This window comes from Neofelis nebulosa, chromosome 9 (assembly GCF_028018385.1).
Source record: "Neofelis nebulosa isolate mNeoNeb1 chromosome 9, mNeoNeb1.pri, whole genome shotgun sequence".
Classification (NCBI taxonomy): domain Eukaryota; kingdom Metazoa; phylum Chordata; class Mammalia; order Carnivora; family Felidae; genus Neofelis; species Neofelis nebulosa.
This window is the reverse complement of record NC_080790.1, coordinates 27,585,795-27,612,823: the sequence shown is the minus strand read 5'-3', so window position 1 is coordinate 27,612,823 and position 27,029 is coordinate 27,585,795. Positions and strand designations below refer to the sequence as shown.

General features: G+C 40.6%; 1 protein-coding gene across 8 annotated transcripts in view; it reads right to left on the bottom strand.

Annotated features, from left to right (window-relative positions):
- Window positions 1-7,315: 7,315 nt before the first annotated feature.
- RASGRP3 (RAS guanyl releasing protein 3) overlaps window positions 7,316-27,029 on the bottom strand; it is a 108,051-nt gene continuing 88,337 nt past the window's right edge. For all 8 annotated transcript variants that reach the window (XM_058683016.1, XM_058683018.1, XM_058683017.1 and 5 more), the window contains 6 exons: window positions 24,091-24,206; window positions 20,885-21,032; window positions 17,913-17,949; window positions 14,604-14,729; window positions 13,914-14,278; window positions 7,316-10,341 (listed from right to left, as the gene is read on the bottom strand). In XM_058683016.1, coding sequence (XP_058538999.1) covers window positions 10,333-10,341; window positions 13,914-14,278; window positions 14,604-14,729; window positions 17,913-17,949; window positions 20,885-21,032; window positions 24,091-24,206 — 801 coding nt within the window. In that variant the 3' untranslated portion in view covers window positions 7,316-10,332. The remainder of the gene's footprint in view (window positions 10,342-13,913; window positions 14,279-14,603; window positions 14,730-17,912; window positions 17,950-20,884; window positions 21,033-24,090; window positions 24,207-27,029) is intronic.

Below are 27,029 nucleotides of genomic sequence, written 5' to 3'. Positions count from 1 at the left end.
TTTTCCCTAATGATAAAAAAAAAAACAAGGTAAACTAAGAAGGTAGGATGATGCATCTGATTTAGCATAGTTTTCCAAAATGGAATTAGCAAGAACACGCAGTCATTGCAAAGGATACGCTGCTCGAATGGATTGCTCTAAGTAAAGGAATAAATTCCCAATCCTCGTCTTCCACAAATACTCCTTCCCAAACCTAGCTGAGAAAATAACTTTTCCCACTTCACCAAAAGACAGACAAGCAAACAAAAAGTCCACAATATATCTCTGATATATTCCTCTTGTGAATTGCACCAGGTGTAAAATCCTCTGGGTACCAAACACAGAGACCTTAAAATATATTGGTTAATATCTATTCAAAGCATTCCCACCCCTTAAATCTCTTTATATTTATTTCCCTTAAGGATCAAATTGCCCTGTCTAGGGAAATTCTGAATTCAGAGAAACCAAACGAGTATTGGTTAGTTATGTGGATTATTTTAAATATCACCAGACTATTTTATAAAAACCAAATCTTATTACGATTCATTGAATAAAACTCATAGACAAAATGTTAAATGCTTTCTTTCAGACTTGGAGGTCATTATTCAGTAAGGTACCTAGAACCTATTTTATCAAATCATGTCCTGAAATATTTACTCCGATCACAGTCAATGCTCATTTCATCTTACAGCAAGCAATAAACTTACTTAAACTTATGATAAAACATTTTGTACATAAACTTAAAAATGTGCAGGTGAGCAGAAAGGCTTAAAGACCATAAGCTGGTAAATGTCTTCATGTATGTCTGAGGACTTACTTCATTAATAATGCACTGTCCTAGACCAGAAGTAGCTGCCTATATCGTATACTAGAGAAGCCTCTTTTTGAGAGTATGATCTTTACTAGCACTGGGGTGTGTAGAACAACCCCTCTGAAGGTGTTTTAGCTATAGAAAAAGAGATGGTATGTGGCACTGGAAAGAATGCTATATTTGGAATTCAAAAACCAGTTATTTTTGAATAGCTATTACATGGCTCAAAATTCAAAACATAGAAAGTTTTTCACTGAAGTCTCTGTGTCCCTCTGCCACACAGTCCTCCCCCTACCCACTCATAGATATCTAATTTGTTACGGGTGTGTGGATGTGTCCTCTTTCAGAGATATTTTACACATATAAAGAGAATAAATAAGCTCATGTTTTCCCTCCACTTATACACGAATGATGGCATGCAATACATCCATACATACTGTTTTCACCTTGATTTTTCTTTAAAATTTATTTTGCAGACCTTTCTATATCAATTCATGAAGAGTTTCCTTTTTTTTTTTTTTAAATGTCTAAATGGCATTACATTGTATGGATAGATATAAGCGTTTATTTGTTTAACCAGGGCTTTATTAATTGATACTAGATTATTTACAGTGGTTTCCTATCCTGAACAATAATGTTGTGATAAGCCGTGTTCACTTTGTATTTCTCTTGTGTCCCAGGAGATCTTGAGAGGTCATAAGTAAGAGCCGGGATTCTGGATCCATACTGCTGGGGTTTGAAGCCTAGCTTCACCACTTATTAGCTGTGTGTCCTTGGGCCTGTTACTTAAGTTCTCTGTGCCTCAAGTTTCTCATTGTTGGTAAGAACTCGAGTTACTACAGATATTCGATGAATGGCCCTGTGTAAACTACCTAGAGCAATGCCTGACATACAGTAAATCCTGTTTCAGCTGCTGCTACTACTGCTAACGTTATCATCATCATCATCATCATCATCTTTAGGATAAATTCCCAGACACAGAACTACTAGGTCAAAAAGAAAATACATGTTGAATTTTGACAGATGTTGCCAAAATGGTCTTCATCAAGGTTCCACAAATTTATATTCCCAACAGTGATATGTGAATGGAATGTCTACTTCCCCACACTCATGCCAAGAAAGTGTTCAAATTTTTTGAATCCGAGGAGTGAAAACTATTACTCTAGTACAGTTTTAAGTTATATTTCTTTTTAGGGAGAAGGGTAACATATTGCGTCCTCTGCATTTCTTTTGGTGTGAATTATCTTTTCAATTCCTTTGCCCATTTTATTTGAAACCCAGAAGTTGAATTTGTCTTAATGAATTTGTAGCTCTGTGTACTGCATTCTACTTAAAAAGGCTTGACCTGGGGCGCCTGGGTGGCGCAGTCGGTTAAGCGTCCGACTTCAGCCAGGTCACGATCTCGCGGTCCGTGAGTTCGAGCCCCGCGTCAGGCTCTGGGCCGATGGCTCAGAGCCTGGAGCCTGCTTCCGATTCTGTGTCTCCCTCTCTCTCTGCCCCTCCCCCGTTCATGCTCTGTCTCTCTCTGTCCCAAAAATAAAAAAAAAAAAAAAAAAAAAAAAACGTTGAAAAAAAAAAAAAAAAGGCTTGACCTAATAATTTAAAATATTTATCCCATAGTTTATAGTACGGTTTTATGTTTTTCCATGTAAATCTTTCGTTCATTTGTAAATTATCATGGTATAAGTTTTGAGCTGTAAATCCAAATTTATTTTAAGCTTGCTTCCCAGTGGTCTCTAGTTATTTTGCTGAATTATATTTATTTTCTGAAATGACATGAGATGACCACTTTATCATATACTTAATTATCCTACTGCTTCCTCAATTTCTGGACTTGGTATTCTGTCTATGAATTCATACCTTTATAATATTGTGCTTCAATATCTGATGGAGCTAATTAGTACTCACTCATTAGTATTTTTCAGATATTACTTTGCTGTTTATGTTTGTTCCTCCCCGACCATGAACTTTAAAATCGATTTGCTAATGAAAAACAAATTGCCTCTTAGCACTTTTTAGGAATTGAAGTAAGACATTCAAAGGTTCATTCGAAGACAACTGAAATCTTTATGATGTTTCCTTCTTACCCAAAAATTTAGTGGCTTTCCATTCATCTCAATCTTCTTTTGTGTCTCTCAGGAGCACTTTATTTTATTTTTTAACTTTTTTTTTCTTTAAGTTTATTTAAGTAATCTCTACACCCAACATGGCTCTTGAACTCACGACCCTGAGATCAAGACCCACATGCTCTTGCTACTGAGCCAGCCAGGCACCCCCATGTATGCAATTGTAAATCTTATGGCAGCCATGTTAAGAAAGTAAAAAAAGGTAAAATTATTTTTAATTATATATTTTATTTAACCCATTATATCAAAAATGTTATTGCAACCATGTAATCAATACTCAAAATTTCTTAAGGATGTAGTTTACCTTTTTTGTGAACTGTCTTTGAAATCTGACATGTTTTCAACCTACAGCACATTTTAATTTGGGTTAGCCACATTTTGAGTACTCAACAGCACACTGGCTGGTGCCTACCATTTTGGATGGTCCACATCTGGCAAGTTATTTTTTCTGTACTCAGTATTTGGTATATCATGAGCTGAGAAGGTGAAAATAAATGTCTTATTCCACTTATTTGTGTTTTTCTCATTGAATCTCCTACACTTTTGTCCTATAAATGTTGATGTTCTATAGTTTGGTGAAAAACATCTGTCTGTAATTATATTTTCATTGTGAATTGTTCTCTTTAGCATTAAAATAGGCCCGCCTTTGTCTCTTTTTGTGCCTTTTGCCTTGAATTTAATTTTATGTGATACTATATCTATGACCAATATTTCCTCTGTTTTCATTTGCCTGATATATCTTTGTCCATTTTTTTTAACTTTTGAGTGTCTGAATCACTTATGACAAGCCTCTCATACACAGCCTAGGACTGGGTTTTTCTTTACCAGTCTGAGAATCTTTTTAATAGTTGAATTTAGCCTGTTTACATTTATATGACAGATATATTTGAACTTATTTGAACTCTTCTTATTTTAGGATGTGTTTTCCATTTTTAGACTTTTAAAAGCTACAAGGTCTCTTTGCTTTGGTTTTTATATTCTGGTATTTAGAAAGATTTAGAGTTCTGTTCCAGTGTTTACCTTTATAACTATGCAGAATTGCCTTCACCTTCTATATCTTTAGAAATACTAAGAAAAGTCATTGGAAACCTGGAATTAAGGCCAAAGAGGGCTTCATGGCCTTTGGGTTTCATTCTAAAGTAGTATCTAACAAGTGTACATAAAGGTTATCTGACTTTCTAGAGCAATGATTCTCAAGTGTAGTACCCAGCTAGCAGGATCAGCACCAATATCACTTAGGTACTTGTTAGAAATGCTAGTTCTCAGCCCCTACCCCAGACCAAAAGAATCAAACTGTGTGGATGGCCCCCAGCCATGTGTTTGAACAAGACCTCCAAATAATTCTGGGAAGTAGTTCTCAGAGACGGGCACTTTTGCCCCGTAGAGAACATGTGCAAATGTCTGGGTACATTTTTGGTTGTCACAACTTAAGGGAGAGGAGGATGTGCCACTGGCATCTAGCAGTGTGACCTGCAATGCACAGCAGAGCCCCCACCCTGTCCCAACAAAAAATTATCTGGAACCAAGTGTCAGTCAAGCAGAGGTTGAGAAACTCTCTTCTAGGGGAACAGAACTTTGTTTGTTATACTATTTTTTATGGATTAGGATCCAGATTCTCACTTGAAGAAAACTTAAGAATGCAAACAATTTTTATCTGGTAGGGAAACAACTTTTTGCACAGTAGAGAAGATAATCTAAACGTTAGCGCTGAACTGTCCAGCAGGATATTGTGTTAGTTCTCTATTACTGTGTGACAAAATACCCTAAAACTTAGTAGCTTAAAACAACGCTAAGCATTTACTATTATCGTGATTTCTGTGGACTAGGAATTCATGAAGTGGCTTTAATACGTGCAGAAACAATTTTCATCTGCTCTGTAACAGTGTGGTTGGTTGGCTTGCTTTCAGGTGAGAGGTCTTCTGATACCTATTTAGCTATATCCTTTTTTTTCCCCTCTGGTATGCCTTGGGTTTTTGTTTTAACTGTTTGTAATTTTGAACTTTTATCCAAAATCTATGGGAAGTTCATGCAGGGAAGGAGCCACGATAATGTCCAGACCAGGTGAAATCTGTCACCATCCTGGGGTTTGCACTAAGTTCAATTAGTAAAGGCTAATTGGCAAGGACTGGCAACCGCGGATCTTTTTTGGTTTTGTTTTGTCACAAGACTGTAGCAGCCTGCTGTGGTAGAGCAGATCATGTTCTTGCAAATGTTCCCTGTGTGCTGTGCTCTGTTTCTCAGAACCAAACCAGGTTCGGGAGGCTCCCGACCCGGGCTGGTACATGCATTCCTTCCCTTGTGAACAAAGGATTGAGGAGATGCACTTCAGAACTTGCCTCTGTTGAGAGGGTGCTTGTAGCTGCGTTTGTTTGTTTATAATCCCTCTGCTACGGGGACATCTCCCCTGAAAGCCTCTGATCAATCTCTGATGCTTTTGGCCATCTTTCCTGTTGGGCCCTCCTAGGCACTCTGCAAATGGAACTTGCTTTTTGTTGTTCTTCTCATTGTTGCTTCTAAACGATTTCCAGCAAGATTAGAATTAATCATTTCTTTTCCCACCCCCAGCTTTTTTAAACTACAAAACTGCTGAAACGCTTAAGGAATAGTACAATGAATATCCATATACCCTTTACACAGATTTAACAATTGTTAACATCTTGCCACATTCACTTTCTCTCTCTACACAAAAACTTGTTTTTCACTGAACCATTTTAAGATTTATTTATTTATTTATTTTATTTTTTTTTTTTTTTTTGAGATAGAGTCGGGGAGGAGCAGAGAGAGAGTATCCCACCACAGCAGAGCCCAATGTGGGGCTCGAACTCACGAACCCCGAGTTCATGAGCCAAAATCAGAAGTCAGACACTAAACCGACTAAGCCACCCAGGTGCCCCTCACTGAACCATTTTAAAGTAAATAGCAATATTGATACTTCATCCCTATGTTAGCAGGCACCTCCTAAAAATAAAGACATTCTCTTATAGAACCATGAAATCATTTTCATACTGAAGTGAATAAACTTTAAGTTATTTAACATATGGTAGTCCCCTTCCATCAGCAAAGTATATGTTCCAAGACCCCCAGCGAATGCCTGAAACCGCGGTTAACACTGAACCCCAATATAGGCTGTTTTTTCCTACAATATACCTATGATAAAGTTTAATTTATATATTAGGCACAGTAAGAGATTAACAACTAATAATAAAACAGAACGTAAATACTGCAATGAAAGTTACGTGAATATCATCTCTCTTCCAAAACATCTTTTTTAAGTTTTTATTTATTTATTTACTTATTTATTTAGAGAGGGAGAGAGAGGGAGCATGAGTGGGGGAGGGGCAGAGAGTGAGAGAATCCCAAGCAGACTCTACTATCAGCATGGAACCCGACGCGGGGCTCAAAACCACATACCTGAGCTCATGATCTGAGCCAAAATCAGGAGTCGGAAACTTAACCGACTGAGCCACCCGGGCGCCCCTGTCTCTCAAAACCTCTTACAGGGCTGTACTCACCTTTCATCTTCTGATGATGTGAGATAACACAATGCCCGCACGAGGAGAAGTGAGGTGAGTGAAGCAAGCTAGTGAGGTTGAATGTTGTGAGGCAGGGGTCACATTAGGCTACTATCGACCTATGACCTCCTGACAATTGGTCAGAAGGAGAATCACCTGCTTCAATGGTATCACCTGCAGGTAACTGAAACTCTGGAAACTGAGCTGCAGATAAAGGGGACTGCTATCGTTCGTATTTAGATTTCCCTAACTGCTGCCTGCAAAGTGTCTGCTTTAAAAGTCGCATCAAGGTTTACAACATTGCATTTGCTTGTTGCGTTTCATTTGGTTAATGTGTTTCCTTTGATCCAGAACTGCTTGGTCCCTTTTAGGTTTATTTTTGAAGTGTTCAGGCCAGCTGCCTTACAGAATGCCCCCCAGCAATGCCTTCCTTTTGCTATTTTGTATAAACTGCAAGCCACTTAGTTTCTGAATAGATGTGAATTCCAAAGTGCTTGTTATTAACATTTTTAAAAGAAAATAGATATTTTTGTTTGAGGTCTGAGTACCATCTAGACTCCAGCAAGCAAGTTTTGGATGCAACTTGGAGGAAGCTATTTCCTGAGGAGTCTTAAATTCCAACTAGTTTCCACTCATTACCACCTTCAGTAGTTGTAAAATACATTCTGGCTGTCAAATAAATGGTGTACTTTTTATTTTAAAAGTTAATTGTTTTTCTGTCTGCCTCTATTAACACTAAATTCTTAAGGGTAGTTATGCGTTGACCTATGTTCCTCTAAACTCACATTTTATGCATTTGGTTTCTTTATGTTGTCTACCTATTTTCAAACAGAGAGACAACAGCCAGTGTTAGGAAACAGACCAGAATTAACCCTCCACACACATAATGTCAGGAATAAGAATATGCGTTTCATGTTGTTTAAATCATGCAGAATTTAGTTAAACGTTGGGTTTAGAGCCTCCAAAGTACACAGTCATGAAAACATATAGTCTGGGATCCTGCAGACAATTTTAGAAAAGAAACCTGCTTAACTGCAGAGTAAGATTAACTTACTTGTAAGGTCTTTACATATACTGTTCAACCTGATATTTGCATGTACTATTCAACCTGATGTTTACAATAGCTCTATGAGGTCTGTTGAGGAAGGTGGGGAAATCTCTCCTTTCACAGGAGGAAAGAAACTGAGGCTCACATAGAGGTACCTGACTTGCCCAGGGTCTCATGACTACAACTGGCAGAAATGAGATTTAAATCTGACTGCAGATCGCATGCCAGAGACAGGCTGCACTCTCTTCATTTGACTGAATTTACCTCCTCAGTCAAAAATCAATGTGTTTAGTTTAGAAATGCTAAGGTTCCTACCATCAGTAACAGTTTGATGCTCCCTTCTGCAGGAGTCCTGCCTTGCAAGTTAAACAGCAAGCCCTTTGGATCTTTGGAGAGACTGTTACCATGGACAGGGGGAGACATTATTGCTTAAGGAGGCAGCCACTCAACAAAAACTGTTCAATACCAACTAGGGCCACCCTCTGGTGAGGCCGACCTAAAACAGCATCAGTCCGATTTGTACATCCCTCTAGGAAGACTGAATTGCAGTATATAACATATTCTGTCCTGGTACCTGATACCAGTCACTGTTAAGAGTTTGGTTTTGCTTTTGCCTTTCACCTAAAAGGTGATAGTGACCATCAAATCTACAAAAGGAAGGTCTGGAGAAACCAGATATAATAGTTTATTTTGCTTCTCCATGAGTTTGCCTAATTTACTCATTTTACTGATTGTGGGAAATTGACAGATTGAAACATCAGAGTCACCAGTGGTTGTGAGTAAATAATATAATCAAAATTATAAGGTAGCTTCATTGTGGACACAGATTCCTCTTCAGCAAAGTAAGAATAGTAGTGTGTGTGTGAGTGTATGCATGTGTATGTGTATGAATACACATACACACACACAAATATGTTTGTTTTATTTCCTTTCTTGTTTGTATTTGTTTTTTTATTCAAGGTACATTTGGTATCTTTGTCACAGGAAGGCTGACAATATAAAACTCTTCTTATATATGAAAACTCAAAACTAACCCAAACTCACTGATGAGTGAAATAATTGCTTTGAGGAGAAAAAGAAGAATCCAAGTTTCTTCCTGAATTTTCTTAAAATTAAAAAAACATATACAAGAAATGTTTCATGTACTGAAATTGCCATTTTCTGTTTTTAATTTTGTGAACATGTATTTCATTGCATTTATGAATAGGAATAGATAGTATATATACATAGAGCCAACACATAGGGATGGCTGCTGGCTTTCTGAGGGGCTTTGTACATGGTGAGTTCTCTTATTACACAGTTTAATCAAAGCTCCCTCAACTAATAACTTCATTTAATTTGCACATTGATTTCTCAGTCTGTTTGGCACAATTAGTTCTAGCAAATCTGGAACTGTACTTTATGGAACCATCTTGCCTTAACGCCCACAGGCTCTCAGCTCCTGAGGGCAGAGATCAGGTGTTACTTGTCTTTGTGTATCTAGCACAGGACCTGCCCAGAGCAGGTGGTCAACTGCGGAATAGAACTGTCCTCAATTTTACCTAACAGAAAGAGAAGAAAGGCATTTCTTTGCTGAAGGGACTGCCCCTCACAGAAACAGATTCAGTCTTATGTGGTATACACACTTCAACTCCCAATGCAGAGCAGGGCACCTCTGTGGGTCCAGCTTCTCTCTGGTCACGAGGCACCAGGTCATTCCCCTTGCCCACTGGCTCAATCCAATCTCTATATTTGAACATGTTGAGCTAAGTTCTCTCTCTTCTAATCATGTAAAAAACAGACCCACATCTAATTATTTAGGTCAAAGGAAGATATTTAAAATATTGATACATGAAAAGCTGAAATAAAATATTAATCAAAGGTGGTTTCTGATTATCAGATTTCTATGACTATTTAATTATGGATGGTGGTTTCTTCAGAAGAGGACAAAAGTTCCCTGTCACAACCCAAACTTTTCTTTTGTAACAAATAAAATTCTCAAAACTATATTGACTTTTTAAAGACTGCTGGGTGTTTTTCATTTCACTAAGTGGTTTGCTTTTCTGGTGGTTTGTTTTTCTCCTAAATTTTATCCCCCAAAATTTTAATTGATTTTGTAATCACCATCCACATTTCTTATTGGCAGTCTTAACAGGAGTTTTAGGAAAGATAGCTAAATCTAGTCAGATAAGACAAATATACTTAATTTTCCCCCATGGCAATTATAAATATCAGGAGAGTTTTCATGGCTGTCTCATAGCTTCCTTATGATGCAGAATAGGTAAGACTTATTGAATATAAATGTATGACTCGTTACATATCCTAATAGCAACTGTATGGTAAGAACAATGTAAACATCTTCTCCTTAGGTTGGTAGAACCATCACCTTCCAGGATCTGAAGAGCTTCTGTGTCCTTCTAGAAAATAAGTCCTGGTCCCCTCCAAAAAGCACAAAAGAAAAAAAAAAAGACCTCTAAATTGACTCCTCCCCCACCAAAAGTTTATAAAAATACTGAAATAATATTCTCACAACAAAATTAAAGTTTGAGTTTAGAGAAGGAGTATCAAGTACATGCAGAAAAGCTTTCACTTCACTCATAGATAAATGTCTCTAGAAAAAGATAGATGAGAAAACTACCAACTACATCACCCAATCTTTGTGACACCTAACTAGAGCCCAGGGAGGAGGAAATAAATAGTTCACGGGGGAAATCCTCTGTCCCATAGTCCAATCAGGGAGATCCCATGGTGTCACCAGTCAATAAAAGTCCAAGGTATATTTTCAGATAACTTCCTGAGTTGGAGCGTTCTTCAGAGTTTCTCATCTCGCTCCTTCCAAATGCCAATATGATTGCCTCCAGTGTCCTCGGCCTGAAGTCAGCCATCCTGCAATACAAATCAGAACCTGTTGTATGTCTGGGTTGCATTTAACAAAATAAGAATATTCCTAGAAAGCAGTTTATCAGTTACATTTGAGGGAACATCTCAGATGATCAGTACTTTGACTCTCAAGATTTAGAGGGAATTAAAAGGTCATATAGTCCCATAGCACATGAAATCTTAAATCTTACAGAGTCCAACAAGGATGCTTATGTTAATGTTCCCTAAAGAGTGCTCCACAAAACACTGGTCTGTTAAATGCTTCTTCTCGAGGGGCACCTGGGTGGCTCAGTTGGTTAAGCGTCCGACTTCGGCTCAGGTCATGATCTCACGGTCCGTGAGTTCGAGCCCCGCGTCGGGCTCTGTGCTGACAGCTCAGAGCCTGGAGCCTGCTTCAGATTCTGTGTCTCCCTCTCTCTCTGCCCCTCCCCCGTTCATGCTCTGTCTCTCTCTGTCTCAAAAATAAACGTTAAATGCTTCTTCTCGAGGCTTCCCTCTTAGAAATCCACAATGTAAATTTGCATAAGGGCACTGAGAAAACTTGTAAGGGAAAAAGATATATATCTATATAAGTATATATAGAGAGAGATAGAGAGAGAGAGGAAAAAGATATAAACATATTAAACTTTGTTTAGTCCAGCAATCCCTAGCCCTTATAAATTTGTTGATTAGATCTAATCTAGCAGAAGATAATGGAAAACAAAGACGCATTGTAAAGAAAATATACATGTTCTTACTGCCAAGAGAATAATTATGATCTGCCATCTTGTCCCTGCGATCCAGGGCTCAATGATCATTGGTGAAATGATATCCACGGTCACAAAAAAATATTCACACCCTTGTATTTTAAAATGAGGGTGAATCCTGCAACTCAGCCGAAGGAAATATGCATATCACAAACACAACTGTCTTTTCTGTCAGTGGGCCTTTTTACTGTTGGGGCTCATAAACATCATCTGATTCTAAATAATAAACGTGTAGATCATTTCTCTGAATGCCATTCATTACCTTGCCGGGCAGAAAAAAATCCTAAGTACGAAACGCCTTTGTCTACATACTCAACTGTGGCGTAATTTTGTCACCTTTTTTTTTCCTTTTTCCTTTTTTCCCTAAACAAGGGTAAATGTCTTCATTAGTTACTGATTTGGATGAGAAGGAGCCTGTATGCCATATGCATTTTATTTATATATGAACGTACTGTCTTCTTCAACTAGCACACATGAAATTCAATACTAGTAGTCAGTGACCTGTCTCTATGACTTATACATGAGAAAATTGAAGGGGTAAGACAAACCCTGAATGTAAACGTTCAATTTTCAAAGAATAAAATTAAATTTAAAAAAAATGCAGATCTTTGTCTCTATTTGCTTATAGAGGCTGAAGATCCAGAACTCTTACTCATGTAAGTAATTGTCCTACATCTAACAGGTTGTGAATTTCTCGTAAGCCAGGAGCAAGGTTGAGGTAACTTGAACAGTGCTAGGTGAACAGAAGTGAGCTCATGGCTACTTTCACCATTATTAAGCAAAAGCAGGTACTCCTCTGAATTCAGAGATGGTCCATGAGGTGAGCACCATCTAGAAAGTTCTAGGTAGGCATCCTATGACCCTACCCATTGAAGCTCTTGTTTTTCCTGAGATTTCAATCATAGCCACAGCACTCATGGAAGTAGCCTCCACAGGCTGGGGTGGTAATGGGGTGACTAGCACAATTTTCAGGCTTCATCCAAAAAATCTTGCATAACGATTTCTGGCTTTTTTTTAGATCCCCTTGAGAATCTGCTCAATGCTGTGGACCTTTCCCCAGAAATGAGCATATGTCCATATATAATTTCACATAAAATGTAATACATTTTTGTAAACTCCTTGAGGCCCTTCTTTAGACCCCAAGTGAAGACCCTTCCCCCAGGATATCTTCCTCTGTCCTGGTATCAGGAATTTTTTCTTATTCACCTTTATATTCCCACCTTGAACTATGCTAGGCCAGTTGAAGAAATGGAAGGATAGGACTGAAAGATTTGCCAAGATGATCAATGAAGAAATGTTAAAAATACAGGTGGTATTGCAAACCTATTGAGACAGAAAGTAAATTAGTTGGTTGCCTAGGGCCAGAATGAGATAGGGGAGACGAGCAGTGACTGCTAATGGATACACTTGGGAATGACATAAATGTTCTGTAATTAGACTGCAGTGATGGTTGTGCATCTCTGTGACTACTAAAAACCACTGAATTATACACTTCAAATGAGTATGTTTTATAGTACATAAATTAGGTCTCAACACAGCTGTTTTTAAAAGTTGGTATTATAAAGAAAGGAAAAGAAATGGCTCAGCAGGAATTACAAGAAACTGCATAAGACTGAAAATAATATGTGGCCTCCTTATTAATTGTCTTCAATGAGGAAGGAACTAGAGGAATTTTGGTTAAAGGTCACTGGAGATTTTCTCATCAGGGGGAACTATGGAGACAGTGTGTTTAGGTCTCCTAAAGAGTGGAATGTAGAGGACCACCCATAAGAATAAAGAACACTGGCTCGATCCAATAGGATCTCTGCCTAACCCAATAATTCTGTTTATGAGAATGATTCCGTAGAGACGCAATGGCTGCCCTCCATGGCACAGCTTGAAAGGTTAAGAATATGACACCAATTTCCCCAAATCTTTTTTCTGAATACACTATGGACTGTTGACTAATAAATTTATCTAAGTCTATCTTGAATCAATTTATATTTTCAGCTTATTCTAACAAATTCCATATGCTTCCCAATCTGCTTCGGATGATGTGAGTATAATTTCTGCACGGAGCCAGAGCCTGGCTTATAGAACCCTGAGTCTGCCATGTCTCTGATTCTCACCACCCCCTTCTCCATAGTGCTGTCAAATGCTTGTGTGTGTGTGTGTGTGTGTGTGTGTGTGTGTGTGAGGGCAAGAGTTTCCAACTCTTCTTCTCTTTCTGCAGGTTTTTTGTTTCCACTGTCCCCCTCCCCCAAGTTTGGGTCCTGATTCTAGCTTGGAAAACTAAGCTGATTGGTAAAGAGTACTGGTCTATTGGATACACACAGTAAGTTATGGGTCCCTAGGACATCATTTTAGGACACAGAAATGGCAGACTTCACTTAGCTTTAGAATCCATCTGGTTCCATTTTGTTTTAAGTTTATTTATTTATCTGGAGAGAGAGACAGAGAGAGCACAAGTGCGTGAGGGAAAGAGAGAAGGAGGGACAGAATCCCAAGCAGGCCCTGCACCATCAACACAGAGTCCGATGTGGGGCTCAAACCCACAAACCATGAGATCATAACCTGAACCGAGATCAAGAGTCAAATGCTTAACCAACTGCACCACCCAGGTGCTCCCCATCTGGTTTAATTTTATACATGATGAAACAGGTGCAAAGAGAAGAAATAATATGCCCATGATCATGTACCTTGCCAACAGCAAGACAAAAAGGGATATGTGTTAATGCCCAACCATTCAGCCCTCAAAACTATAGGCTGCCTCCCAGGCTCGCTATGATGCTCATGTCGGCCCCTTTCAGCCTCCCTCTAGTGATTTCATTTGTGGTTTGACCCAGCACTGACCTCACCATCCTGTCTGGTCTCACCAGCATCTGCTTCATCCTGGTCAGGCTCAAACTCAGTGGCCCGATCAACAACATCAACACCCGCCTGCACCCTGGGCTTCTCATTTTCCCACTTGGCAAAACCTTTGTCCTTTGCTGCTTTGTCATGAAACTTGGATTTCATTTTGGGGAAGGTGTGGGACCCCGAGTCCCCCCAGCCAGCTTCTGACCAGACGGGTTCGGTCTGGGTGGCCTGGCTGGTGGTGGCACGCTGCAGCCTCACAGAGATCTTGCGAGAAGAGCCTGTGACCAATGTGATGGCTCTGCTGTCCAGGTCTCGGTGTCCTGCAGTGACGCCAGGGAACTCGAACACTTCATCCTGCACTGGAAGGGGGAAGACTGTCATGATTATGTGACATCTGATCACTTCACAGCAAACAACAGGAGTCTGGCGGGCAAGGCCCTAGAGGGACGGACCAGAGGCAGACCCAAGCTGGCTGCAGGTGAGTTGCAGAGAAGTGAGACCTGAAAGCAGAGAGAAGCAAGCGGGAGTCAAGGCTGTCGCCATGCCTCTCACCTGAAGTTGGCCTTGGTGTTTATAATGATTCCGACCAGGTTCAGATCCAGGACCCAGTGGAGGTCTAAGTGTGGGAAGGCAAGCCAAAAGAAAGAAAGTAGAAAAGAAAAGTAAGAAAGTAGAGGACATTACCTGGGGGCAATGAGGGACTTCCAGGCAGCGACCCATGACTGCTGCCCAAGGAGGGTGCCCGGGCAAATCTCCTGCAGGCCAGAACCAGGAGGTCTTTGCACTGTTTGTGACAATTGGCTCCACAGTCTGAAAAATCCCAAAATATCACAGACGATTAGTGTGAATCATGTGTACCTGGTGCTGACTGGGCTTCCAGGGTGGCATCTGAGCCAGGGCCGTGTCCTCCCCATGCTCCTTCCCGTGTTGACTCAGAGTCCAGCTCAGGCCCACAGGATCTGTCCAGGGGCTAGAAAAGGGCCAGTGGGACTCACTAGCCTTCCTGGGGTTCCTCTCACATTTGCTCAACTTCTTCCACTACACGATTCATTGAGGCGCTGGGAAGCAAACAAGTAGGGGCGAGGCAGAGTTGCCTTTGCTTGAAACTAAATGCCAGTTCCACGGGACTGGGGCTCTCCCAGGCCAAGATGGATTTTCCACCAAGAGGCTCCCTGAGCCAGAATGAGGGAAAGAAACCCCAGCATCTAGTGTCTCCCAGGACCAACAGCTGCCTCTGATCATTTACAGCGAGATGGCCCTTCATTCAGTATTAGCCTACACCTTTTTATTCTTCTTCATTCCTCCAGATCTTTTCCAGAACAACTGAGTTTCTTAAGTTTACTTATTTATTTTGAGAGAGAGAGACAGAGAGACAGAGAGAACCCCAAGCAGACTATACACTGTCAGCACAGAGCCAAATGTTGGGCTCAACCATCACAGTGAGATCATGACCTGAGCCAAAATCAAGAGTCAGACACTTGACTGAGTCACCCAGGTGCCTCTTGAGAACAAATGATCTTATCTCCTCCTTCTTTTCTTTGCATAGAAACAGGAAACAAGGTGGGCTTATGCCTAATAACATTTTCCAGACTTGACTGTGGCTTTGAAATGGCAGCAGACTCTGTGAAATCTCCCATTAGAATGCTTTAATTAAGAAGGTAGAATTAGGGCACCTGGATGGCTCAGTCAGTTAAGCGCCTGACTCTTGATTTCAGCTCAGGTCATGATCTCATGTTACCTAAGATCAAGCCCCGCATCAGGCCCTGTGCTGACAGCATGGAGCCTGCTTGGGATTCTTCTCTCTCTGTCTCTCTCAAAACTAAACAAATAAACATTTTAAAAATATTTTTTAAAAGAGTAGAATATTAATTGCTACTTGGGGCAGAAAATTTGGGCTGCTTTGGAAGAGAGCAACATAATTATTTCCTATACAGGGTCCTACATTTCCCTTAGAATCACTGAACAAATATGATTATTTTAAAGAGTATAGTTCTCTTGGGGAACCTGGGTGGCTTAGCCGGGTAAGCGACTTCAGCTCAGGTCATGATCTCACAGTTCATGGGTTCCAGTCCCGCATTGGGCTCTGTGCTGACAGCTCAGAGCCTGGAGCCTATTTCAGATGCTGTGTCTCCCTCTCTCTCTGCCCCTCCCCCGTTCATACTCTGTCTCTGTCTCAAAAATAAATAAACATTAAAAATTTTTTTAATAAATAAAGAGTATATTTCTCTCTCACTATCAAAGAGGAACTTTCTAATTCTTTCCAATACTCACTTCTCCCCCAAATGGTCTTATTTCAAATGATCCTTTAATGACGTCATGGAAAGACCAAATTATAATGACAGGTTCAGTCTATTTCAATTAATCTTTTCACTCTATGTGCCTTTAAGAGAAAATACCAGGGGTGCCTGGGTGGCTCAGTTGGGTAAGCGTCCAACTTCGGCTCAGGTCATGATCTCACTCTGGGAGTTGGAGCACCACATCAGGCTCTGTGCCGACAGCTCAGAGCCTGGAGGCTGCTTTGGATTCTATGTCTCCCTCCCTCTCTGCCCCTTCCCCGCTGGCACTCTGTGTGTCTCTCTCTCTCAAAAGTAAAATAAAAACATAAGAAAATTTTTTTAAAAAAAGAAGAGAAAATACCATGTGCACAAAGATGATCCAAGGGTTTAATTGATTTTAATCTTCATAAAATTGTGTGTATATGTGTGTGTGTGTGGGGGGGTGTCTTTAGGGGATAGGGTCAGAAACCAGAATAAAACTATGGCTGGGCAGTAAGATATTGCAGTTGCTTACTGCTTGTAAGTAGAAATCCAAGCTACACTAAGACAACTGATACCAAGAACTAAAGGGAAGGTTTTTGAGACTGGCTCCCATTGAGGTTCAGGGAAGCTCTCTGTTCACGCAAAATAAGGGCCAAATCCTGAAAGATAGCTACAGGGGAAAAAAGGCATTCTAAGGGAATAGTGTTAATCTAAAGCCATTCTGTGACTAAGATGTTTCCTTTTGTAGTTATATCTTTCAAGAGCATTATCAGATTCTTAAAACCATCAGTACAAATAGTCTGCATAAATTATCCAGCAATTTCTGAAATTAAACACCAAGAATGTGTAATGATCATATGTACAAAGAGCAACATATTCCTAAGTGCCTATTAATATGCATGCGTATTGCATTCATCAAGTATATATTTATTTGTTTACAAATTCCTATTGAATGGGGCACTTTATGAACAAATTCATTGAAAAGGGACAAAAATAATTTTTTTAAGGCTTCTCTTTTCTCATCAGCATCTGTGATTTAGTGAGAAAGGAACAGCTTAGATGTGAGAGTAGAAAGAAAGGCATCTGTATTACGGGAATGAGTGTGGGCTCTATTCCCATGAAGGACGCAGTTCCTTTATACAGTATTTTAGTTACACTCAGCACACTTCAGAAGTCCCACCTTAACTGTGTGCTTCACAAGACTGTGTGATTCACAAGACATCTTGGAGATGGGGCGACAGGTGTGTGGGTTGATAGGGGTGGTTTGCTGGCTCTTGCAACAAACTATAAAATTCCAGTCTGGGATCTCCAAAACTCCATGGATCCCCCACCCACCCCCACCCCCCCCCCCCCCCCCGCCCCACCAAAAACATTAACTCTTCAACTGCCAGTGGCCAAAGACCCAAGTTCTCCATGACACCAAGAGTTTCTGTGGTTTCATCAGTCAAATTTGATTCCTGCCCCAAATATCACATTAAAAAATGTTAGCAACGGGGCACCTGGGTGGCGCAGTCGGTTAAGCGTCCGACTTCAGCCAGGTCACGATCTCGCGGTCCATGAGTTCGAGCCCCGCGTCAAGCTCTGGGCTGATGGCTCGGAGCCTGGAGCCTGTTTCCGATTCTGTGTCTCCCTCTCTCTCTGCCCCTCACCCGCTCATGCTCTGTCTCTCTCTGTCCCAAAAATAAAATAAAATACATTAAAAAAAAAAAATGTTAGCAACATTACATTTATTTACCTTTGCATTTGTATCCTTGCTTGATTATGCCCCAGAGCTGTAACAAAAGACAAAAGAATGTCAGAGAATCTGAATTAAAATCGGCGGGGTGGGGGGGTGGGGGGTGGGGTGGGAAAGAAGACCAGAAGAAGGAAGTCCTGGGAGGCATGATGTTCGGTGGCGCACAAACAGGATGTAGCAGATCCTGACACCCTTCCTGTCAGATAGAAGAACCAGCTCCTAGCTCACTCCAGCTGGGGGCTGGGGTGATAACAGTTTTGCTTCCCTTTTCTTTCTGAAAGCCAAATGGGAGCTGGGATGGGAAACTGATGTTGGTACAATTATTGGACTTTGGTATAATGCGCTCTCAGCAAAATTCCACGGGGAGGCTGTCACTGTGTCTGGAAGCCCCCAGCTCCCCCTGCCTTCTTTTTCATCGCAGTAGCTCCTCTTGGCACGCCCCCTGGGAAATAAGCAACCTACACAGTGCGTATCCCACTAAAGCATTTGCACTGTGCAAGGTTCTTTTCCAAGTAGCATTGGTACCTTAAAAGAATACAGAAAAGGAAAAGATCTATTTGTTCGTGTATTCATTCTCGGCCTGCTCAGTGTTTGGTCTGTGCCAAGGCTGTGGGAGATGCAGAATAATGTTCAGATTCTGCCAATCAAGTAGGAAGGAGGATGTAGGAAGTGACAGGTGTCTCAGGAGAGATGTGAGGGCCTCCAGTGTAAGGAGGGGGTGGTCACCCAGGTCGTTCAGGGGATCATTCTGGTGGTGGTGTGTCCACCCTCCTGATACACCACATTCTTTCCCGTGCCTCCCACGGCATCAGACGTGCGGCCGAGGGACACAGGAGCGTCGGCATTGTTTTGCTCAATTCAGCAGGTTTCGCTCAAGCTGGAAAAACTCCACTTTTAACCTTGTAGTGGTTAGGTTAGGTGACTGATACCTATTTAATAAAATGATTTTGAAAGAAACAGGGCCAGTGGCTTACTGGGGCTGATGAGGGCATCACTTACAGGTATTATAGGGGAACAATGCCCTGAGTGTTCACCTATGAGAAGAATAGATAGCTGCCAATGTGCAGTGACTCAGGGCATCAGGAAGACTGATTCTCACCCCCTTTCTGAGAAGGAAATTCCACCAGTGGAGAGCGATTCCTTTGAGTCTTAAAAGTTATTGGGTCCTTCAGAATATATTATTAAGATTCAAATGTGCCCTGGGATAGGAAGGATTATTAAGACAACTAACTGGAAGCAAGGCCTCAGGTGCCTGGGATGATTGGAAGAGGAATCCCTACAGAGCAGTCCATACAGAAAACCAGAAAACGGAAGTGGTGTCAGGACTATGACATCATGTCAGAGCTACAGGGATCTTAAAGATAATCTAGTTTGCGTCTCTTCTATAAAAGGTGACTGGGATGATCCAGAAAATTTAAATAATTTGCAAGGTCCCAGACATGGAGACTTTGCAGTGATAAGAAATTTTTCCTCCCCAAGACCTTGGTGATGGTAATAATAATAATCCTAACAGCTACCATTTATGGAACTTTTGCTGTGCGAAAGACACAGTTTTAAGCTTTTTATATGTATTAACATTATACATATATAGACTGGGCTAGCGAGAGGTGAAGTCACTTGGCAAGGTCTTGTCACTAATAAGTAGAGAAAGAAGACTGTGTCACATGAGGGAAAGACAGGAAGCCACTGCTCCTGGGAGTTTTGTGTGTGAGCAAAAGCCACTGATCTAGGACAAGAAAGGATAAGATTTAAGAAGAAGCATTCTAATATCCAAATATGGCACATTATTAGCATAGCTGCAGGAACTGCTGGAAAAAATAAAGTGAAGCATGAGTCCTATCAGGAGGGCAAATCAGGGCATCACTTGCTAATGCTTCCTTAATAACTAGCAGACAGCACAAGGCAGGAAGAGGCTCTGGGTCAGGTGCCAGACAAGGACAGGTGACCTCATGTAGATGGGCGTAGAGCAATATTTCCCACAGTCTTTTGATTTTGGACCTTAGGTTGCCGTAAGATTTGGAGAGACTATGGAACCAGTGGAACATGATGGCTGAATGAAGCTAACAAAACTGAGCTCTGGCATCTGGACCAAAGAGTAATAGGCATGCTGGCTGCAGGGCCATCTTGTCCTAGAGGATCACATTTTCATCTTCTACAACTTGGGTATCAACTAGACTTTCAGAGCCCATGAGTCTTTGTTCAATACCAAGGCCAAAGCTGCCTTTAGATGACAAAGAATTATCAAATGTGGGGAAAAGAAGTGAACCAGCTTCCTGGTTCCAGATTCAGAGTTAAAACACCCGTGTTTGAATCCTGGCTCTGGTAACTACTGGCTGTGTGATCCTGGGAAAGTGGACTTATCCTCTCTGGACCTCTCTGTCTTGATAGGCAAATGGGGAGAATAAAATGTCCTTGTCATGAACTAGTTACGAGGATCAATTATACTGTCTATGGAAGTACTTCATTACTGTCAAGTGCCAAATAAACGTTACTTATTATTACAACCATCTTCCTTCCAAAAAGATTTTTTTTTTACTTTTTGAGTTATGAATTATTGAGCCATGCCATGATGGATGTCTGGTGACTGCTACCACATGAAACAAGAGCTGGGTGAAGGAACTGGTGAAGATAAATACTCCCCTTAATTGCACCTGCTACGAGTATTAGTGACGAATGCCAAGACTCATTGGGCAGAACCTTTCCCTGGCAGGGATTAACAGACAAACTGCTCTCTTGAGTTAACAAGCCTCTCCATCCTCCCCTGTTGCCAGCCCTACAATCCTAGAAAGAACATAGTGAAACCTGCAGATATTGCTTTTGTTTTAAACTTAATTTTTTAATTTCAGGGAGCCATCATACTTTACTTCTGATCTAAAGCACACAATGGATTCTGTTGGTGTATTATTTTCCGACACTCTCAGGATGCTGTACAAATAACTACACACAAGAGAAATAATGGAAAACAGACTTACAAATCCTGCACAGTGTTCACAGAAGGTTGGCTTGAGATAGGTCATCTCCTGAAAATTATGGACAAATCCTGGTCCCATTTTACAGTGTAATTGGGACTTAGCTCGCAGGAAGTAAGCCATCATTTCATCTTTACTAATTAGGCCATCCCTGTAAAGAGAATCAAAAAAGGGAACGATCTTTGAAGACCACGTTGCTAAGTGGCTGACACACTTTAATCACCCAACCTCCCAAACCTTTGTGGCCAAAAGCAGGTGGGCAGTGTTTACTTTTCTGTTCTATTTGAAAGGAGGGGACCTCGAAAGACAGCATTCAGTGCCAGAGGCTTTCAGAGTAAGAAGATGTGTGTGTGTGTGTGTGTGTGTGTGTGTGTCCTGTGTGTCGTAGCACACAAAGTCTCCTTCATTACCAAATAGTAGCTTCAGAAGGACATCTCTTTTCTAGCCCTAACCTAACAATAGGGTGTGCAAGAATCAGGCTGCTGGAGAAAGGCAGAAAACTGTAATGACTGGGCCCACCAGTCTCAAATTCATTCAGCCTGCTGTCATCCAGGCCACTGCCAGTGGTGGTAATCTTTCATTCAGGTCTTATTGGCTTACAGACCATTTACCAGAGGGATTCTTCCAGATCTTCACAGTCAGTGGCACCCACCCACACATAATCAGACTTCTTATTTACCAAGATCAAATCCACCTGATAAGAGGTGATCTTCATGCTGCCTTCTCACCACACCAGCACACGCTGGAGACCACACCCTTCTGTGACAATTCAAAATTCCTTTGTATCTCATCTGTCCTCTCTTGGGTCCTCCTGGTCTGAGGAAGTCATGCTCCCATCCCCCACTCTCCAGCCTCCCAAGACACAGCTCCTTCTGGGTTCTGCTCAGTCTCTTCACCCACTCCTTCCTCTATGTACAAACACACTCGTGACTTCCTCTCTTGGAAAACGACTTTCCTCAACCTCGCTTCCAACTCCAGCACCTATCTTTCCCTTTCCCTTTCTTCCTCCCAAGCTTTTCAAAAAGAATGTTCATTAGAGGTTTTTCTTTTTTTTTTCTCATTTCCTTTGATTACTCCTCACTCCATATAACCAGGCTTCTGACCCTACCTATCTGTTGAAACTGTCACAAGGACATCCTCAGTGGCCTTTTCTCACTCCTTGATGTTGCTGACCTCCTGGCTGCACATGACTTGGGGACAGGGTTTTTCCTTTTTTGACACTCTCTCTTCCATGTGACCCTGTGATTCTAAGTAGCCAGTTTCTCTCCTTCCTCCCATGCTTCTCCTGCGGGATCTACTTCTTTCTTTCAGCTGCATGTAGGGAGAAGAGCCCCTGAAGCTACATTCCTCAGGGCCCAAGCTCATCTTCCTTTAAACTTTGAATTTGCTCCCACACCCAGGACTCCAGCCCACGAGGCTGGGCTGAAGACCTAGCAATCTATGTCTCCAAAACTGTTCTCCTGAATCTTGGTACCACATCTAGAGCTTGCTAGAATCTCTTCCTGGATGGTCTACTGGCCTCGCAAAATCAACATATCTAAAGAAGAAATCATATACAGTATGAATATTTCAAACCTGCATTTTTAGGGAAAAATTTTTTTTATATCTTTGTATTTATATACAAAGATATTTTATATCTTTGTATTGTATTTATATCTTTGCTGGCACAGTGTAAGGTCCATCTAAAGAATCAGCTGAAAAAACAAAAAGAAATGAAGAGTAGGAACTGATTTTAAATTCATGCCCTACTGAATTTAGGTTACACATCACTAACAGAAACATACTAAGGGAGGTGGGCAGTTAGCAGGTAACTTAAATTTCATTTTGTAAAAGAAGTTTATTTCTAATAATTTAACTTATTTTAAAGGATTCCTTTTTCTAGAAATACAATGAAGATGAATTAAAGTTTTAAGATGTTTATGATACAGTACCAAGGAAAGCCTTAGTGTACTGAATTACCTACAGATTTAATTAAAAAAAAAAAAAACAAACTTCACACACCAACAAAATTATTATAGAATTTTAAAGTGATATAATTTGGACATTCCACCAGTATAAAATCTAGCATCTCATTATAGATGATTTTTAAACTAAGAACTAATCTCACATAATTAAAAATGAAGCAATTGGGGAGCCTGGGTGGCTCAGTCAGTTGGGCAGCTGACTTCGGCTCAGGTCATGATCTCACAGCTCATGAGTTCGAGCCCCGCATCTGGCTCTGTGCTGACAACTCAGAACCTGGTGCCTGCTTCAGATTCTCTCTCCCCCTCTCTCTGCTCCTCCCCTGCTTGCTCTCTCTCTCTCTGTCAAAAATAAATAAACATTAAAAAAATTTTTTTAAATGAAGCAATCAAATTATTAATGTCAGTGTTTCTCTGCAATATATATTTCATATCATTATTTTCCAGTGAGCTGGATATTAGCTTCCAAAGTCATCTACTTTTCCAGGAATCATTTGAAGCTCAATAGAAATATATTTTTACTTCATTAACCAAAATAACTTTTGAGCTAGTGGAGAGAAAAACAAAGCAAGGACCCTTCTTGGCTATCTGCAGACATCACCTGCTCTTCTGAAAGCTGTAAGTAATTTAAAATAATTTTCCTTCCTTAGTTTTAGTATTGCCCTCAGGTCCACTGATGCTGAGGACTCTACCAGCCTAGATGTAACTATATTTCTCCTCCATTTTTTCTTCATGGAGGTTTTGGGGTTGATGAAATAGCTAAGTAGAAGTAATATGGAGAGTTGGGCTCATTTGCAAATGGGCACTTACACTCAGTACTGATGATGTAGCCTGCCCTATAATCTCATCCAGCCAGTCAGGTTTGTGAACACCAAGAAAAAAATCAGTGAAACATTACACTTGTCTCATCAACACACTAGGATTGAAGCTGTCAAGATGCAAATTAAAGGTATCTCTGGGGTACCTGTGTGGCTCAATCAGTTAGCTTCTGGCTGTTCATGTCAGTTCAGGTCATGATCTCATGGTTTGTGAGTTCAAGCCCCACATCAGGCTCTGTGCTGACAGTGCAGAGCTTGCTTGGGATTCTCTCTCTCTCCCCTTCCCCTGCTCATGCTCTCTCTCTCTCTCTTTCAAAATAAATAAATAAACTTAAAAAAAAAATAAAAATAAAGGTATCCCTGTTCTCCTCTGACACCAATTTTCTGTTTCAGGATAGCTGCATTAAAACATAACAAAATTAAAACTTACTGATCTTTGTCCAGGACACAGAAGGAATCCAAAAAGGGAAAATTGGCAGCTATACTTTCAAAGTCCTCTTGGGAGATGTACCCATCATGGTCATGGTCATAGTTTCTAAACACAGACTGCAAAGGAAATACAAATATTTACTGAATAACTGGGTATGAGTCAGGCTCTGAACTTGTTATTGGGAAAGCAGTGATAACTAGTATATTGTTCTATCAAGGAGCTTGGAATCCAGTGGGAAATAATGAAATCAAGAAGCCTTTATGGTATAACAAGATAAGTGCAATGCTGAGGATAAAAAATAGGCTGCTGTGGGGGAATTTTAAGGGAGATTTTAAAAGGTTTCCTGGAGGGGCACCTGGGTGGCTCAGTCGCTTAAGCGTCCAACTTTGGCTTGGGTCAAAATCTCACGGTTCCTGAGTTTGAGCCCCACATTGGGTTCACTGCTGTCAGCCTTTCAGTGAAGAGTCCACTTTGGATCCTCTGTCCCCCTCTCTCTGCCCCTCCCCTAGCTGCACTCTCCCAAAAATAAATAAATATTAAAAAAAAAAAAAAAAACATTTCCTGGAGAAAGTGAGGTCTAAACCGAGACCTCAGTTTTGGTAAGAGTTAAGTTTGGTGAACTCACAAATGCCAAAACCATAACAATAGACAATGAAGTTTTAAAATGTTAAATTATCTAAAAAAAATTCAAGTATACTTTTTTTTTTTTTGAGAGAGAAAGGGAGGGAGGGAGGGAGAGAGAGAAAGAGAGAGAGAGAGAGAGAGAGAGAGAGAGAATGAGCAGGGGAGGGGGAGAGGGAGATGGAGAGATTAAGCAGGCTCCAGGAAGAGGGGTTCTATCTCACCATCATGAGATCATGACTTGAGCCAAAATCAAGAGCCAGACACTTAACTGACTGAGCCACCCAGGTGCTCCTAAAAAATTCAAAGATACTTTTAACACAATTACAATCAGAATTCCAGTGGCAATTTGTTTTAAGTGAACAAATTGATTCTAAAGTTCAAATTAAAGTAAACATGTTGAGAATAGCCTAATATTGCTTAAGATAAGAAGAAATGAGAGAGAATGTGCCCCATCAGAAATCTAATATTCTAGGGGTGCCTGGGTGGCGCAGTCGGTTAAGCGTCCGACTTCAGCTAGGTCACGATCTCGCGGTCCGTGAGTTCGAGCCCCGCGTCGGGCTCTGGGCTGATGGCTCGGAGCCTGGAGCCTGTTTCCGATTCTGTGTCTCCCTCTCTCTCTGCCCCTCCCCCGTTCATGCTCTGTCTCTCTCTGTCCCAAAAATAAATAAAAAATAAATAAATAAATAAATAAATAAAAGAAATCTAATATTCTACAAAGCTACATGAATCAAAACAACATGGTACTACAACTTACTATAGAGAGCAGAGTCCAGAAATAGATCTATGTATATATAGGCATTTAGAGCATCAAAAAGTACCTTCTCAAATCCACAGAGAAATTAAAGATTATCCAATAAGTGCCATTAAGTGGCTAATAATCTTACAAAATCAATTGCCCAAAACTAAATTCTAGATGCATTAAATATTTTAATGTCAAAAATAAAGCTATAGGGATGCCTGGGTGGTTAAGCATCTGACTTCAACCCAGGTCATGGTCTCATAGTTCATGAGTTTGAGCCCTGCTTTGGGCTCTGTGCTGACAGCTCAGAGCCTGGAGCCTGCTTCTGATTCTGTGTCTCCCTCTCTCTCTGCCCCTCCCCCACTCATGCTCTGTCTCCCTCTCAAAAATAAACATTAAAACAATTTTAATAATAAGAAAGCTGTAAAAGTATGAAAGATAAATAGATAAAAATAATTTTTATGTTTTGTAATCTCTGAGTGGGAAAGGCCTTCCTTAACATTACATCAAAGTCAGAAGCTGTAAACAATTTAAAAAATTTTTATTTTACAGAGAGAGAGAGAGAGAGCGAGTCTGAGCATGGGAGAGGGGCAAAAGGAGAGAGAGAGAGAGAGAGAGAGAGAGCCTGAGCAGGGGAGAGGGGCAAAGGGAGAGAGAGAGAATGAGAGAGAGAGAGAGAGAGAGAGAGAGAGAGAGAGAGAGAGAGAGAGAGAATCTCAAGCAAGCTCCATACTCAGCACAGAGCCCAATGCAGACTTGATCAAATAATCCTGGGATCATGACCTGAGCCAAAACTGAGTCAGATGCTTAACCAACTGAGTCACACAGGAGCCCCTACAAAAATATTTTATTACGTAAAATGCAAAATAATTGAATCAAAAAACTCAGCTGACAAATGTAAAGATAAATGTCAGAGAAGATTATTTGCAATATACCTGAGAGCAAAGACAGAAAAGGAAAACAGGAGGAGACCTGTTGCAGCTCAGGAGAGCTCAGGAGAAAAGGAGACCACCAAAATAAAATTACACGTGGCCAATACATTCATGGGAAATGCTCGATTCTGCTAGTAATTACAGAAACACAAACAAAACGTTTTTAAACCTCTCAGATTGGAAAACATTAAAATAATGGGTAATTTCCTAGGGAATGAGAAAATAGGCACTCTCATATTAGTTGATGAAGTAAATAGCCACAGTCTTTCTGGAAGATAGTCAGTGCTTACTCTCTGACCCAGCAATTCCACTGATGGGAATCTGTTCTAGGAAAATAATTGAACAATGCTGCTCAAAGACATACGTGGGTGTATGTGTTTATGGGGGAATAAAGTCATACAAGATAGTTTACAAATTATCAGTGGTTCCTCTTCGAGAGCAGAATTCCCAAGGCCTAAAAGTAAAACTTGTATTCTCCGTATTTTATGAAAAGCTTGCATATTTACAATGATTCTGACTTTCTTTATAATTGAAAAATAAAAGGATTTTTCCATTGCCCTCTGCTAAATTGGGTTTTCCAAAAGGTTTGTTAAGTTCTCCCTAGAAGCAGATGTATGCAAACAGATTATAATGAATCTTTCTCC